This window comes from Mastigoproctus giganteus, chromosome 3 (assembly GCF_048544385.1).
Source record: "Mastigoproctus giganteus isolate SK-2022 chromosome 3, ASM4854438v1, whole genome shotgun sequence".
Taxonomy (NCBI): Eukaryota; Metazoa; Arthropoda; class Arachnida; order Uropygi; family Thelyphonidae; genus Mastigoproctus; species Mastigoproctus giganteus.
The window spans coordinates 115,478,632-115,497,246 of NC_143577.1; the positions used below are offsets into that span (position 1 = coordinate 115,478,632).

General features: G+C 38.9%; 1 protein-coding gene across 2 annotated transcripts in view; it reads right to left on the minus strand.

The window, feature by feature from the left end:
* The window catches only part of LOC150088239 (protein held out wings-like), a 170,265-nt gene that overhangs the window by 106,705 nt on the left and 44,945 nt on the right, over window positions 1-18,615 (minus strand). For both annotated transcript variants that reach the window (XM_090369401.1, XM_090369400.1), the window contains exon 2: window positions 12,601-12,734. In XM_090369401.1, the coding sequence (XP_090225527.1) occupies window positions 12,601-12,734 (134 nt within the window). The remainder of the gene's footprint in view (window positions 1-12,600; window positions 12,735-18,615) is intronic.

The window sequence follows — 18,615 nt, forward strand, 5'->3', positions numbered from 1 at the left end:
TACTGTGCAGGCGTCTGGTTTCATCGTACACTCATTGTTTGTAACCAAAGGAAACTCACCTCCATCCAGTGTAATATCCTTCTCACTATCACCTGTGCCTGCTGCACAGTAAGCAACCCAGCGCTCCAAGTCTTGGCAGGAGTTCTCCCTCTAGACCTGCAGATAATTTGCAAAGGTGTGCACTACTGGCTCGCAAAGGGACCCCCTACCACCATCCTGGATTTCACTACAAACCCAGCGAACACCATCAAAGAAGAAAAAAGGCGCCTTGCAGTCTACCTTCTTAACGCCTGGCAAAACAGATGGAATACCACCCCCAAAGGTTCCATCACTAAAAAATTCTTACCTGAAATAGCCCAGATCTACCCTAAAGCTCCAGCATGGTACAGCCCAGGGTTATATACCACTTTCTTGATTACAGGTCATGGATCCATAAATCACAAACTTGCCTCTATGAACATCATGGATGACCCTCACTGTCTTTGTGGTGAAAACGAAGATTGGGATCACCTATTCTATGTTTGCCCGCTCTACGAGGACCTGCGAACATTACTCATATCAAAAATACATGCCTTGCCTCGAGGAAATGAACATTTTCTGATCAATGAGGAAGACCAGTACCAGTACCATGCTTTCTCTACCTTTGCCCATGATCTCTTCACCAGAAGAAGATCACTAGTACAACGTCCTGGAACTGATGCACATTGATCAACACCCTTTCTCATATAGTGAACATCTTCACCTAGATTGTGACCACTTCTAGCTACTGAACTTGACACTCAGGTCGCTTGAATTGTTTCATCTGTGTCTCTCTTGATACGTGATTGTCTTCCCACTCTCTCGAGGGCCCTCCTCCTCTTCTTCTTCCGCTTAGGTGGGAAAATTCCTGCTCAACCTGTGGAGGATGCCTTCCCTTACATTCTCCGTCGCTCTGTCTACCCTTTTCCTTTACCCTCTCCGGTACATCCTGTACCCCTTTTTTTTTTTTTTTAAATTGGTCTTTTCCCAGGAAGCTCAGGCGACCTGGAGGAGACTAGCCAGACAATTATGGGCAGCCTGGCTACCTCCTAGTGGTGTGTGTGTGCGGTCAACGTGGGGTCCCACCAGGGGCAAAACAGATGGAATAATACTTCATTAACAATAATAATTAATAATTAATTAATAAACAATACTTCATTTACAACACAAAAATTTTTTCTGGCTTTCACAGTGATACTGTTTGTCTCCACAGAGTTCATATGGCACAGATGTGGGAAACCACCGGAAGCCTTTCCCCCAACACTATGCACACTATGTTGGTCAGCTCTTGAGAGTGGCTTTCCAACAATTGGTAAACATACTCTTCTTCCACCTCAAGTACAATTGTTTTCAGAGATCCACCATGTTTTTCAAGACTGACTCTACCTCTTCAAATGTACGGAAGTCTTGAGCAAATTGTGGGATAAGTTTCTTCCATATCTCGTTCATATATGATGATGTTATCTCATGCCATGTAGCATCTATATTCTTGATTGCATCGTAGATGTTATATTCCTCCCAAAATTGCTTTAAGGACATTCTACCCTCTCATTCTGTTGCTGTTAAGGCTGCCTCAAAAGTTCTTCATGTCTAGTAAGCCTTGGTAGCAATAACCTCCTGATCCATTGGCTGTAAGAGGGAGGTGGTATTGGGAGGCAGGTACACCACTTTAGAATGAAAATCATTCAGATGATGTGGATGGCCAAGAGCACTGTCCAGTACTAACACAATCTTGAATGGAAGGTTGTTTTCAGCACAGTACTTTTCTACTTGTGGTATGAAATGTTTGTGAAATCACTTCTTGAAGATTTCGAGAGTAACTCAGGCCTTCGAGTTAGACATGCAGATGACTGGAAGTGAAGCCTTGATAATGACTTTGAGTGCAAAAACCCTTGGATTTTCTGTACAGTACACAAATAATGGTTTGAGTTTGCAGTCGCCAGCAGCATTTCTCCCCCTGCATTAGAGTTAGCCAGTCCTTTGCTGCCTTGTACCTGGGCATTTTCTTTTCTCTCCTTCATAATATACATATGTTCAGGCATTTTTTTTTTTCCAAAACAAGCCAGTTTTGTCTATATTAAAGATCTGTTCTGGCTTGTAATCCTCATTAAAAATAATAATATCCCACAAGAACTCTGGATATTGTTTGGCAGCTTCCTCATTGGCACTAGCTGCCTCACCACTCACTTTAATGTATATCAGATCTGTTTGTACCTTGAAGCATTCAAACCACCATGGCTTGTTTTAAGTCTTCAGCAGCACTTTCACCATGTTTACTCTTCACATCTTCAAATAAACTTTTTGCTTTTTCTTGAATGAGATGTAAGCTACAAGGCATTTGTTTTTGTTGCTTACTTCCAGCCATACACTTAAATGTTGTTTCTCCATTTCCTCAATTGCTGGACTTCTTTTCTTACTTATTACTGTTGACTGCATTGGCACAAAATGCTTTATATGTTCAAGAATTTGCTTTTTGTCCTGGAAAATTGTGTTTATGGTAGAGCCACTCAAGCCCAACTGCTACATCAGTCTGCTTCTTACCCTTTTCAACTTGTTTTATAATGGCTAGTTTCATTTCCATTGTGATAGAGTGTCATTTACCACTACTGCTCTCACTTTTTTTCACTTTGGGGCCATGTTAGGGATATGACAATATCTTTTGTAACAGGAAAAACACTGATCCTATTCTGAACAAGAACAACAAAAAACTGAGGGATCAGGAATACAAGCAGTGGCAGCAATGTGGGTAGCTGATACAGCGTTACCATATATACAGCAGCTGATTTTGGTACTTTGAGTGCATGGTTCAAAACTGTTGATATTTTTGATATACAGTATTTTTATTCATTTTAAAAAAATTTGTGCTTTATATGTATCTATGATTTGTACTAAGTAGAGGAGTCCTGTATTCCAAATGTGATCTTACAATTGCCTAATACAGTGGGATTAAGACCTCCCTATCTCTAGAGCATCTTTTCTCAAACTGGGGTCCATAAACCATTTCCAGGGGGGATCTGCAAAACAGACCATCTGGTTTGTTTTGTTATGTTCGTTATTTGGTTTTAGGAGCATTAGCAACTAAGGCCATATTGCTCCGGGATATGCGGTGGTCATTCCCTGACCTTTCCGCATCCTCCGTATTTAGTGGTGACTGGTTTGAACCCCAGTCTAATCAAGAAGCATGTGTTACGTGATCTTACAATTGCCTAATACAGTGGGATTAAGACCTCCCTATCTCTAGAGCAGCTTTTCTCAAACTGGGGTCCATAAACCATTTCCAGGGGGATCTGCAAAACGGACCATCTGGTTTGTTTTGTTATGTTTGTTATTTGATTTTAGGAGCATTAGCAACTAAGGCCATATTGCTCCGGGATATGCGGTGGTCATTCCCTGACCTTTCCGCATCCTCCGTATTTGGTGGTGATGGGCTCGACCCCCGGTCTAATCAAGAAGCATGTGCTACGCACTGCTGCTCCTTCCCACCTGGCTACGGAGTCACCATTTGCCTTTAGCCAGCAGGTTGTTGATTGCTAGAACAAACTGCCATCTGCTGTTGTAGAAGTTGATAGGTTAAATAAATTTAATGAAGAAGTATTAAAACTACTGGAAGGAATGCATAGGTGAAATGTGAAGGCTTATTTTTTTTTTTTTTGTTTTTGGCTGATGCTGTATAAGCTTGCTTTTTTGCATCATTTGTCACTACTAATGCTAATAATAATGCCATATTACCAAAACAAAATCTGAATACCATTTCTATCTAAATGGATCTTTATTGCACTCTTAATCAGTACCTCCAAGATTTTCACAACCATTTAAGCCAGACTGACTGGTCTACAATTACCCACTTTGATTTTAGAAATGCCTTTTATGTATTTGTAAAAAACTAGCACTTCTCCAAACCAAATAAATCTCTCCCAATTCCAATGATGCCATCATAATTAACCTTAATTGTTCAATGCTCTCTGGGCATAGGCTATAACTCCGGATTATTTATTTGCCCTTTAGACTTGAAAGATTTTCTAATAAACGGTCATCTGTAATTTTGAAATTGCTATCTTTATGTATCTCGGTGTCATCTCACCACGATAGGTCTTTTGTCAATGAAGATTGATGTGAAGTATCTATTAAAATCATCTATAATATTAAGCTGGATTATCTAGCTCTTTCCAGACCCAGCAAAGCAAGCTTAAACAGAGAAATAAAAAAATTACACTTCCCATTTCACTTATTCATTTGCTCCAATAGTTTGTGTAGTTCTTGAATTATTTAAGCTCTCAACTTCCACAGCAACAATGGATGGAAATTTGTTCCACCAATTAAACACCCACTGGCTAAAGGAAAACTTTTGCACAACTAATTTACAACAACCCTTCTTAAATTTGAATTTGTGCTCCACTCATGTGTAATCTGGGCAAGGAGGAAAAAATTCCATCAGCACTGAGATTGCTCAATCCAGTCAAAACCTTACACACCTCTATTAGATCACCTTGAGGGGGGGGGCTAGTTTCCAGATGCCACAATTTGCAGAACTGACACCTTTTTTGGTAAGCACACCCCTTTGTTCTCATTCCAGCAGCTCTGCATCCTTTGTAAAATGAGGCCTCTAGACTTGTATACAGTACTCAAGATGTGGCCTGAATGCTGTTTTATACAATGGGATAATCACCTCCTTATCACTTCTAGAAAATTCCTGTATATCATTGACAAAACCACATGAGCTATACTGGCATCATTCCTCAGAAAACTTCATATTCGAAAGCACAATTATCCCCAGGTCTTTTTCATTTTCCACTACCCTCAGTGTATTGGTACATTACTCTGGGGGTTACTGCTACCCATATGCAGAACTTTGCATTTTTCAACGTTAAACTTCAGTTCCACCTCTCAGCCCATCTGCCCAACTTTTCCAGACCCTGTTATTAAGCATTAGCATTAGTAGATACATATGGTGCAAGAATGTAAGCTTATACAGCATCAGCAAAAGAGAGAGGAAATAAAAAAAAAAAAAAAAACACACTTCCTCCCATCTGTTTGCTTCAAAAGTTTGTCCAACTCTTCCTTGAATTTCTTTAAGCTATCAACTTCCACAATGAACGATGGAAGGTTCTTCAAAACAACCATTCGCTACACATTCTACAACTGCCTTTTCCAGATTTCAATTTATGCCCCCCCCCCACTCAGGGGCATAATCTGAGCAAGAGGAAGAATTAAATAAGTATTGAACTTGCTCAAACCACTCAAGGCCTTATACCCCTCAATCAGATCACCATGCAAGTGCCTTGTCTCCAGATGCTGCAATTTGCAGAACTCAAGCCTTTCTTGGTAAAAGGGTACCTTTGTTCCCTTCATCAATCTCATTGCCCTTCTCTGTGCTCATTCCAACAACTCTACATCATTGCTAAAATGCGGCCCCCAGACCTGTACCCAGCACTCAAGGAGTGGCTTGACTACTGATTTATACAAGGGGATAATCACCTCCTTATCCCTGCTAGCAAAATTCCTGTATATCATTGCCAAGAGCCCTTGACCTGCTCTGGCAATCTGTCTGCAGTGCTCAGAAAACTTTATATCTGACTGCACAATTACCCCAAGGTCTTTTTCATTCTTCACTACCTGAGAATATAATACCACACAGTTAGTATATTACTCTGGGGTTGCTGCTACCCATATGGAGAATTTTGCATTTGTCAATGCTAAACTTCAGTTCCCACTTCTCGGCCCATCTGCCCAACTTTTCAGATTCTGTTGCAGTAGCATACTGTCATTAACACCAACCCTGCCAAACTTAGTATCATCTACAAATTTGGTCATTAACCTGATATAACTTCACCAATATCACTGATAAATACAGAAAACAACAGTGAGCTAAACATTGAACCCTGGAAACTCCACTAATAACATTAATCCACAAAGAGCAGTGTCCACTGATTACCACTCTGTCTTCTCCCACTAAACAATCCCTTAATCCATAGCAGCAACTTGCCTTTAATGCCATACAGCAATCTTCCATATGCAAAAGTATCAAAAGTTTCCTGAAATTCAAGCATATGATATCAAAATTATTTTTTGCATCCAATTTCTTTGTGACAGCATAATAGTATTCAATCAAATTGGTCAGACAAGTCTTCCCTTAACAAATCCAAACTGTGTCTGAACTATAACTGCAGTCTAGTCTAGATGAAACTGCAGTGCTTCTTTAACCAATAACACCATTATTTTCCACAGAACAGAAGTTAAATTAACAGGTCTAAAATTCCCGATCAATAAATCTCGTGTCAGCCTTAGATCCCCTTTGTGAATTGGTGATACATTTCCACATCTCCTGTCCATTGGGACCTTCCCTGTATCCAAGGATGCTCTCATAATTATGACTAAAGGTTGGTTTACTTGCTTTGCTACCTCCTTTAATATAACTGGACAGATCTCATTCACCCTGGGTTCCTTTCTTACTTTCACTATTTCTCTTCCACTTTCCTCAGTTATTACAAAATCATTTAGCTCTCTGTTAGAGTCTCATAAATATCTGGCATAGTCTACTCTAAATAATTCCCCTTGTGTGAATGTAGATACAAAACGCTCATTTAATTTGTCAGCAATCTGAGCAGGATTATCAACAGTCGAATCATCAACGTCAAGTGGAGTAATTTGATTCATCCCCTTCCTTCTTCTAGTGTTTACATAAGTAAAGAAGTGTTCGCTGTTTTTCTTTGCATCCTTTGCCAAAGATTTCTTGTAAAGTGTCTTCGCTTGCTTAATTTCCTTTGACTTGATTATGGACTAGTATATGCCTAAACCATAGGCCTCTGTGATAATTTATGTATCCCAAACATTTTTCTTCTCTGCTACAGGTGTCATCATTTTATCTGGCATCGATTTAGGCCTAAACCTTGAAGAGTATTTTTTAGTTGTATGAAAATCCAAGTAGCTTCTATGATTAATTTCTTGAATGCTTCCCGTTTAGAATTTGCTGATGGTAACATCATCAGCTGGTACCACTGTATAAAATTTAAAAACTATCTGAGAACACTATAGTCACTTTTACGAAAGTAAAAACCCTTCTGTTTACCCTTGATGGTAGCTACATCTTGAAGTAAATCCCAAATCAATACACTGTGATCACTGCCATCTAGTGGTTCTTTTATCTGCAGATAAAAGAACTTAATGCATGAAAAATCACTGCTGATAATCAGACCAAGAGTATTACTCCCTCTTGTTGCCTCTCTAACGGCTGCTGTAGAAAATGGTTATCCAATAAATCCACAAAAGTCTTGCCAGTCTGTGAGTGGTCAACCCATAAGTTCTAGTCTATATCTGGAACTTGTGGGTTGATCACTTACAGTTAAAATTCCCCATTATAAGACATTGCGATTTACTAGCCCATTCTATTTCTCTGTACAGTTTTCCATTGTAGTCAGACTCATCATCAATATGCATTACGGCAATACCAATTTTAATAGGGCCTAAAGGTTATACAATATAATAATGTCTAATGATTATGACTTTTAATAATATAAAAATTATTTAATAATATACACACACACACACACACACCAATGAGCCGAAACAGTATGACCACCTACTTTATATGATGCTGGTCCACCACGTGCAGCCAAAACAGCTCATACCTGGCGAAGCAATGATGCTACAAGATTTCTAAATGTGTCTTGTGGTATCCGGTACCAACACGTAACAAGCAGATCCTTTAACTCCTATAAGGTTCATGATTTAGATGCCACAGATCGGAGTTGCTGTTCCAACACAAACCACAGATGCTCGATGGGATGGATGTCTGGGAAATTTGGACTCCAGGGCAATACCTGAAAGTCTTCCTCGTGTTCTGCAAACCAGTCTTGGACAATCCAGGCAGTGTGGCATGGCGCATTATCCTACTGAAAGACTGCACCGCCACAGGTAAACACCGTTGCCATGAGAGGGTGTACCTGGTCAGCAATGATGTTTAGGTAGGGGGTAGACGTCAGAGTGCCTGGCATATGGATGACTGGACACAGGGTACCCCAGCAGAACATTGCCCAAAGTAAGACACCGCCGCCACCGGCTTGTTTTCATTCCACGGTGCATTCAGGCACCATCACTTCCTCAGGTAAATGATACACATGTACCTGGCCATCCACATGGTGCAACAGGAAACGTGATTCATCGGACCAGACGACCTTCTTTTAATCACTCAAGGTTCAGTTTCGATGCTCGCATGCCCACTGTAGGCATTGTCGCCAGTGAACCATGGTTAGCATGGGCACTCAGAGTGGCCTGAAGCTACACAGCCCCATTTTCAGCACTGTTCTATGTACTGTGTGTTGTGACACATTACTCCTATCACCAGCATTCCAATTACCGGCAAGTTGCACCACAGTTGCCCTTCTGTTGGCAAGTACCATCTGGGAGAGCCTTCGCTCACTTCGAGCATCAATGAGCCATGGTCATCCAACACCTCGCCAGCTGTTTGTGGGTTCCCCCTCCTCGGATCACTTTCGATAGGTAGTAACCACAACTGACTGTGGGCACCCCATCAGACATGCTGTTTCGGATATGCTCTGACCCAGTCATCTGGCCATTACAATTTGGCCTTTATCAAACTTGCTTAAGTCTGCTGCCTTTCCCATCTGATGAACAAGAATGACAGTGATTAATGGAGCTCAGTATCAGGTGTTTTTTATACAGTGTCCTGACCCAAATACATGCCATAGTTCACCTGCAGTTGCTCCAATTTGCATACTCGCTGGTCATAATGTTTTGGCCCATCGGTGTATGTGTATATATAAAGTGCATGCATAATGCACACTGATCATCACTGACTCAATAGCAAACAAAGTGTAGTGTTTTGGGTCTAACTGCACCTGGGGTTTCCCCCATCTCTGCGTTGTGTACTCTGTCACAGAACTCTGCGAAGGTCAAATATTTTACTAAAAAGTGTGTTGTTGTGTCGTGCAATATCTTGTGTTGTTTCTGTGATCTTTTAACCATTGGTTTAAAGTTCATACTCTGGCAGGCCCTACCACATAGTTTCCTAAGATTTCAGTGGCTAGGGCCTATATATATATAAAAAAAAATTAAGTGCAGGAAATTAGGGTAAGACCGAACTGGAGTTTAAATTAGGGTAGAGTAATTTAGATTAAGAGCAAGCATGATGGTTAGGTAAGTTAGTCTAGGGAAGAAGACTGAAGGCTGGGGGTAGGAAACAGAAATAAGAAGGGGTGATAGGGAAGCAGCCCCATAAATATCAGTGGGGTTAAGCCTCACCAGGGAGAAAGGGAGTAAACGTCCTATGCAAAGAAGCACGACACAGATCGCGAGATGGCACAGGCAGCAGAGCTGCATGTCAGGTGGGGGAGGGACATTTACTTCATAATCTGCATTCTCACACTACTTGCATTCTATTTTTACACTTTTTTTTTTTCATACATTTTGTAGTTTTTTTTTTGTTTTTTTTTTTAATATTTTCTGTTAGGTATATTTATATATATTTAGACATAATAAAAGGTAAAAGTGAAAATTTTTGAATGGAATTGCAGGAAAAGAGTCCCAGATCAGATTAATGCAATCAAATTATTGATTAAACATTACATAAGTCTGTGAAATAATTACTATAGTGTGTAAGATAAGGATCTGAACAGTGTTTAAAGTACAATATTGTATAATAACAGTTATACAATAGAGCCCTAAGGCCAATAAGGAAGATAAGATTTTAGAATAAATGTATTCAGTATTAAAGTATATCAGGTGAGCCATGACGCCAAAGGACAGACTTAGATAGCCTGAGCTAGTCTATTTAGCTATACCCTATAAATACACAGATAATTAACAATAAAATAAAATAAGTGCAAATAAATAAAATGATGATAATGAGGCAAATTACTGATATTAGGATACACTGAATGGTACATTTAAGAGGACTAGCACCATTCGTATCACAACCCTACATGAAATTTATTGTTGCCTCTCATTTACTATATTTGTTTCAAAGCTATCTGTCAGGCTAGCTGTTATTTTGCAGCTAAATTTTAATATAATTTTAACAGTAGGATAATTTTAACCTAGCTAAACTAGCAGATAAACAGATACAGATAGCCAATTATTGATTGGATGTATTGAATGGTGCTAGCCCTCGTAAACGTAACATTCATTGTATCCTAATATAATCATTTTATTTTACTTCCATTTAGCATTAGGAAGGGCACATGATGCAAGGAAGCAAGCTTATATAGCATTAGCAAAAAAAAAGGTGCCTCCGTAGCCAGGTGGGAAGGAGCAGTAGTGCGTAGCACACGCTTCTTGATTAGACCGGGGTTTGAGCCCGTCGCCACCAAATACAGAAAGGCCAGGGAATGACCACCGCATATTCCCGGAGCAATATGGCCTTAGTTGCTAATGCTCCTAAAAACCAAACAACAACAACAACAAAAAAAAAAAAAAAAAACTTATTTCACCCATCCACTAGCTCCAAATGTTTGTCAAGTTCTGCCTTGAATCTATTTAAGCTATCAACTTCTACAATGACAGAAGGAATGTAAGTTCCTTCCAATGATGGAAGTTTGTTCCAGCAATCACCCACCCGCTGGCTAAAAGCAAACTTCCACACATCTATCCATAGAACAGAAAGAGAAACATGAAAAGCCAAAATGTGGTAACACATTTTGTGGTAACACTAACAACAAAAAATCGACGCAAACAACAAGAAAGTTAGAAGGATGTGCATTTTTTATTACGCAAAACTGGAAGAGTCGGAAGGAAGATCAGTTGCTAGCAGAAAGGGGAAAAGAGTTTTGGCATATTCATCGGCCTTTCACGTGTTTGGACAACACCATAAATCAAAATAAATATAATTACAATTTTATAATTATAAAATTTGTAATAATAAAGAATTTTTAAATAATGACCAGTTACTCATTTTTTCTTATAGTGCCATGCAAATTTCATCACATGTAACACTGGAGGCCACGCTTTTCAAAAATAACATAAATTTCCATCAACTGTCAGTGCTATACAGCTGACACAGTTCCCACTGAAACAGCGGGTGTCAGCAATATATGTCCGACGCGGTGCCTGAAAAACATAATGGTGTTGGACATATACGGCCGATGCGGCAGTCAACATAAGCTTGCTGTCTTGCATCGTATGCCTCAACTAATGCTGATGCTAAGGCGCCTCCGTAGCCAGGTGGGAAGGAGCAGCAGTGCATAGCACACGCTTCTTGATTAGACCGGGGTTCGAGCCCGTCACCACCAAATACGGAGGATGCGTAAAGGTCAGGGAATGACCACCGCATATCCCGGAGCAATATGGCCTTAGTTGCTAATGCTCCTGAAAACCAAATAATAACATAACATAACATAACTGATGCTAATTATTCCCACGAGGGAATTCCAATTGAGGAAAGACAATTGTAGTAGAATAGATGTGCGTAAATTTGCCTTTGGCCAGCAGGTGGTTGATAGTTGGAACAAACTTCCAGCTGTTGTAGTGGGTCAAGAACTTAAATAAGTTGAAGGTAGAACTAGATAAACATTTGGAGTGAATGGATAGGTGAATTGCAAAGTTTTTTTTTTTTGCTGATATTATGTAAGTTTGCTTTCTTGCAACATATGCCTCTACTAATGCTAATGCCCAAGCCAAATAATCATGTGTGGACCATACTTTAGCTGAAAGAGAATTGGAAGAGTAGATAAAGTGCTGACCTCCAGGGAGGACTTTAGGCTCCCTACTCCATAGATTTAACCAGGTATGTCTATCATTTTGACTACCTGTCATCGGAAACTAATACATGTAATCTAATACATACATTACATATAATACATGTAATTATGTGTACATATATATAAATACTATAGCCGACCAGGCTAGCTGAGTAGGTAAAGTGCCTGCCTGGCAACCCAAAGGTCACGGGTTCGATTCCCGCCTCGGGCTGGATATCATGATGGCATCGAACCAACCGGTTGGTTGGATATCCCGGCCATGATACACGAAGGAAGCAAGAAAAAACTGGTTTCTTCGTGTATTGATCACATCATACGAAATAAATAAATACTATATATATGTACACACAAATACGTACATTAAGGTCATTTTGTGTGCCCATTTATATGAAAACTGTCTATAAATCTTTAATCGGGTTGCATTATCTTATCTTTCAGTACCTGTTTCCAAGTAATTGTAAATGCAGTTTATAATAGGTGGTGGTAATAGCCAACTTTGAAAATATGAAAAAAAACTCTCGTAGTATTTGTTTTACTGGATCATACAAGAGAATAAACTTGGTAAATCTGATCTGCGAGTCAATAAAAGTAAATCACATGTATACAAGTAAATAATATTACTGCAATAAAAAAAAGTAATGGAGAGCTCAGTTATTTCATCATGATTTTGTGCTTTTTTTTTTTTTTTAATTCTGATTTGACTTGACAATGTCACTCTAACAGTGGAAAATCTTAAAACAGTACACATTAATATTTAAAAAGTGCTCTTTATGGAACTTTAAAACCCACATTTTATAGTAGTTTATTTGATATGCAACAATTACAAAAAAAAAAAAAAAAAAATTCAACACATGAATTTTCAAATACTTACATCTGGATGTTCTTTAACTGGAACATAAACTTTCTCTGAACGAGACACAATTGCTCCTTCTGCTTCTGGAAGTATAAGAGGATCTTTCCTAGCACCATTGATCTGGAATAATGAACTTCTTACTTTGCTAATCTCTGGGGACAAAAAATGCCACAGTATATAAATGACTGCTTCATATAAGTTTTGCCTGCCTTTTAAAAATAACTATTTCAATTAGCTATACATCAAATAAACAAAGAAAAACAGAGTCCTCAACTTTCAAACTTAATTTATTCCTGAAAATGTGTCTGAAAGTTGAATGACCAAAGGACCTGCAAGAGATTTATATTATGATGGAAGTTCCATTCCCAGAGTCAAAATATAAAATCACAAATTATGATGCATGTATGTCTATGTACGAGTGCTAACTAAATTGAAATAATATAATAAAATAATAGAGAATGAAAAAATGAGATACAATCAGAAAAACAAATCATAAACCATACCACATATTAACTCATGAAGAAGCCATAGCATGGCCATGTTTTTATGGCCAAAGTATTTCAAAGGCTAGACAATTTAGTTTTATGGACCAGAATGGTAATTTAACAGCAGAAGTTAATTTCAATAAACTATTTTTGTTTTTTTTTTCAATTGAATTGAATGGCAGTAGCTTGAAAAATGCATATATTACTAATATGAATAAGTCATGTGCAAGTGAGAAGCCAAGAGTGTTACTTACTACTTCCGGTACAGCTATGCCATAAGGATGACTGGCATAGCCGTACGCCAAAGAAGTAGTAAGCAGTAGAAAAAAAATAAGACAACATATTTGGTCTTGACTGCTAGGGTACAATTAGTTATGGATTATATATACACTGCCCTACCATTAATATCCAGACGCCTGCCTTTAGACAAAAAAAAAAAAAAAAAAAAAAAAAAAAAGAGAGCTTTTATTGTGTAATTTAATATTTTGTGCCGAAACCTTTTGCTTTTATGATGGCCTTCAATCTTTGTGGCATACTCTCAACCAGCTTTTTATAAATGTCAGATGATATGTTCCTCACACTCGGCTTTTAATGCAGCCACCAGTTCGGCCTTGTTCTTTGGGCAATCTCGACGTGCATGTACCCAATGATCCAATACATCCCAAAGATGCAAGACAGGGTTCAGATCAGAACTCTGGGCTGGCCAATCCAACTTTTCCATACCCATGTCCTCAAACCACTCTGTTATGACCTGAGCAGTATGGCATGGCGTGTTGTGCTGATACAGCTATGGACCTTCCCCGAAGTATTGCCATAATGTTGGAAGTGCATAATTGTCCAAGATGTCCTGGTACTGCACAGCATTTGTGGTTTTGTTGATTACGACTAATGGGCCCAAGCCAAACCATGAAAAGCACTCCCATACCATGACACTGCCTCCACCAAACTTCATTGTTGGAAGGATACAATCAGGAAAGAACTGTTCTCTTGGCATTCATCACACCGAGGAATGGCCACCAAACTGGTAGAATGTGAACCTCTACTCGTCTGTCCACAGGATTGTTTTCCACTGCTCTACAGTCCAGGATTCGCGCTCCTTACACCATGTGTCTGTATTGCATCTGGCATTTGTTGAGGTCATCAATTCTGTTGAATGACCTTAAATGCTCACTTTTTGCAATTATCTGTTCGAAGCCCAGTGTGCATATTTACAGAAGGTTCTGTGACACGTTGCATGCATAGGACCTGTTTCCCCATCCATGGAGAGGTGTCCGGATATTAATGGTAGGGTAGTGGTAGTGTATATATTCTTCTTATTATTATATATATTATATTTTTGTATATAAAGCATAGATACAAATATACACATAATTTCATGTACATGTTTATAAAAAAAAAAAAAAAAAACCATACATACTTCACCCTCCTGAACCCTAACAATCAAAAAATAGTAAAAAGTAAAGAAATAGTTAATGACAGTTCTAACATAACAGTTCATATTCTACTATGAATGTATTTATAACAATTACTATAAAAATTTCCATATAATCTCACATATATATTTTTATTATATATAGTTTGTCCTAGACATTACGTAAGAGATACGTTCCAGGACTTCATACACAAGTTGAGTTTTAAGCAACTCGGGAAAGACTAATAAAATATCATTACTATATCCCTCATATGGCAAAATTACAAAAATCGCATAATAGAAGAATGAAGAAAAATAGTTATATACTATACCAATTAAAAACTTTATCTGGTTACAGCAGTGCAGTACCGCTTTCGCTTATTCACAGGTGGCACTACAATAACGGTCAAATTAAATTTTCTTCAAAGAACTTTTTTTTTTTTTTTTTTTGTTGTTGCTGCATCGGCTTCTGTGGCCATAATGCATGTCCCCAAGTTTTTGCACTACTCTGATCCAAGCCCGAGGCGGGATTCGAACCCGCGACCTTTGGGTTGCCAGGCAGGCACTTTAGCCACCCGGCTAGCCCAGTTGGCTTCAAAGAACGTCACACGGTTAAGTTACAAGAGATGCTGTCACACCTTATGATATGTGAATGAAGCACACACTACATGATTATAGTTTTATGCAAATAGTTGGACAAATTGAATTTCAACTTCACCACAATAACTCTATGTGTAACAAATATTATATACAAAATGCAAAAAAAGCTTCCACTTCGCTCTCAAACAACACTGAACTGATTCTACAATCCAGAAGGAAAGGATGTAGAGTGAAGGGCCAGAGCAGCCTTTTCTCAACCTTTTTTTTTTTTACCCTGGAGGAATCCTTGAAATAATTTTCAGGTCTCAGGAAACCCCTGCAAAAAAATTACTATATCTCTACAGCTGTTGTTGTTGTTATTTCATTTTTACGAGCATTAGCAACTAAGGCCATATTGCTCCGAGGATATGCGGTGGTCATTCTCTGACCTTTCCACATCCTCCGTATTTGGTGGTCACGGGCTCGAACCCCAGTCTAATCAAGAAGCGTGTGCTATGCACTGCCACTCTTGCCCGCAGAGGCACCATGTCTACAGCTCAAAGTACGTTAATGTGATCAGTATGTTGTAGATATAATATTGGATATAATATTTTTCTAATATAATATTTAATATATTAAAATATAACACTGAATTATGACCACCCTTATGAAAAGTGAATGCGACCAGTTGCCCTGGTGAGGTACGAGAGTGCACAGTTAGTCAACCTATGTAGCATAGATAAGGTGTCACTGGTTCAGTAGGTAGTAAAATTCTGAGTGTGATGGGTAAAAGGAAGGATTTATCAGACTTTGATAAAGGACAGATTGTGGGAGCTCAATGAGCTGGTGCCTCGATTTCCCAAACGGCTGAACTGGTAGTGTTCAAGAGCCACCATAGTTAAAGTGTACCAGGACTAGCAACAAAATGGTCAAACAACGACCCGACAGCAAAACTGCAAAGGTCAGCGAAAGGTTGAAGTTAGAGTTGAGTGCTGGGCCCGACGACTCGTACATGCAAACAGGCGCAGCACTGTTCATGGGTTGACTACCCAATACAACATGGGCCAACCCGGAAGAATAACTTCCATGACCATGCATCGCACGCATTGGCTATACCAGCAGACAACCCCTAGGGCATCCTCTCCTAACCAAGGTTCACTGGAGTAAAAGACTCACCTGGTGCAAAGAGCATGCATGTTGGACGTTAGAAGAATGGAAGGTGTGCTGGTCGGATGAGTCACGTTATTTACTCAACACAGTGGATGGTCGTGAACGGATTTGGCGTCAACAACATGAGGCTCTTGATCCATTATGCATGGTATCAAAAGTGCAGGCTGGTAGAGGCGGTTGTATGGTGTGGGGCATGTTTCACTGGCAGGAACTTGGACCCCTGGTGCATGTGGAACAACATATCACTAGTCTCCACTATTGTCAACTGCTTGCTGACTGTGTACACCCCACTTTGTTACACTTTTTTCTTGAATGGCAATGGTGCCTTCCAAGATGACAATGCACCAAGCCATCGGGCACATGTTGTGCGGGAATGGTTTGAGGAACACAGTTCTGACTTCCAGCATATCGATTGGCCTCCAAACTCCCCGCTATCAATCCCATAGAGCACTTGTGGGACACTATGGAAAGTCATATCAGGCATCTGGATACCAATCACCTCCATACCTGCATTGCTGGCCTCGGTTGGTCGTACCTCCCAAACGCTTCTGACATGAATCAATGCCACGTCAGATACCTGCTGTACTAATGGCAAAAGAAGGACCTACAAAGTATTAGGTAGGTGGTCATAATTCAGTGATCACACAGTGATTCAGTGTATAATAAAATAATATATTTTTCTGTTTATTTTGGCAAACTTATTAGCCAACTCTTTGTGTGGTTCCCCCTCCCCACAAAGGATATTAACTCTAATGCAAGTCAGTAGTGTAGGTAGAGGGAACTTCAGTTTTCCTTTTTTATAATTTCCTATTTGATTTTAGGCCTATATGTGCATAAAAGTATAGGCCTATAAATATATGCATAAAAAGTATTATTTTTGACACTAAAAATAAAGAATGAAATTTACCTCTTTAATGTGATACCTGTGCTTGCTTTCTGCTGCACAAATACTCAATTCTGGGTCGAATGAGATAAGCACACATGGATTTCATCTTCAACTGAAATGAGGTTATTTCTGTCCTTGCTCTTGATGCTTATTAAACAAGAAAAAGCTTGCTCATACATATAAGTAGTTGAAAACTGCAGCAAAATGTTCATTGCTTTCCTATGAATGGCAGGATACTCTTCTTTCAAAGAAATCCAGAACTTGTCTAGGCTCAAATTAGTAAATCTCATCTTGAGTGTATGATCAAAGTTCTTCTTCTCTCAAAGTCAAGTTCTCAGGTTGAGCACAAGACTCAGAGAAGGGTCCCTCATGCAGTCACACTTGTGTTGAAAGGGATGGAAAATACTGTTCAATTTTGTTCTGCAGTCCTTCCAGGTGGTTTTCAATAAGACTTGAGAGTTGCTGATATCATTCCTCACTCTCAAGCCCAAGCAGCAGTGGAAACATTTCAAGATTTCGTTTTGCAACATGTTTTTTCCAAAGATTCGGTTACCTTTTAAATCCAAAAATATTGTTGCTTGAAATAAAAACATTTTCTACAGGGCCTTACAGAGACTTATTCCACTGGTTCATGTGATCAAAAATGTCTGCTAAGTAGGCATTTCTACAGCCATTCTTCATCTTTAAAGCACTTAGCAAAATCTGGCCTACTATTTTCTTGAAAGTACTCTTGCAATTCACCTTTCAGCAAAAACACTCTGTTGAGAACTCTTACTCTGCTAAGCCACCAGATTTCTGTATATAGCAGGAGACTCATGTGCTCTTTGTCCAGGTTTTCACACAGTTTTTTTTTAAACATTCTCGAGTGAACTGGTCTTTGTTTAATAAAGATAACCATTTTTGTAGCATCATCCAGAACTTCTCTGTGAAGAAAGCAGTGTGTTGTGACAATGTCAGGATTTTCTTTTTTTACACAAGAGGCAAAACCTCTCAAAGAGCCAACCATCAATGGGGCACCATCAGTACAGATGCCAACACAGTTGCTCCAAGACAGACCTTTTGTTTTCAGACACGAACACAAAACATTAAATACATCTTGGCCTTTGCTTGTAATTTGGCTGTCAGCATGCATTTACAATATTTAAAAAACCATTTTAAATAATCACCATCTAATTTGCAGAGTCAGTTGTTATATTTAGCATCTTTTAGCCACTGATCACTACCGTTTCAAAGAAATGAGGCAGAAGAGTTCTGAGTGGCTGGTGTAAATTCACATCATATCTTTCTCTGATCTCGCAACAAATTTTCAATAAAAAAAAATTACTGACATCAAAGAAATAAAATTACAAATAGTTGTCGAATTTTAAAAAAATGCAACAAATAGTAAAAAATAATAATAGAAATTAAAATAAAATAAATCTACAGCAAGGAGCAACATATGTTAGTATCACAAACTATACGTTTGACGATTGGTGACACCATGGACCATTCATAATTTGTGA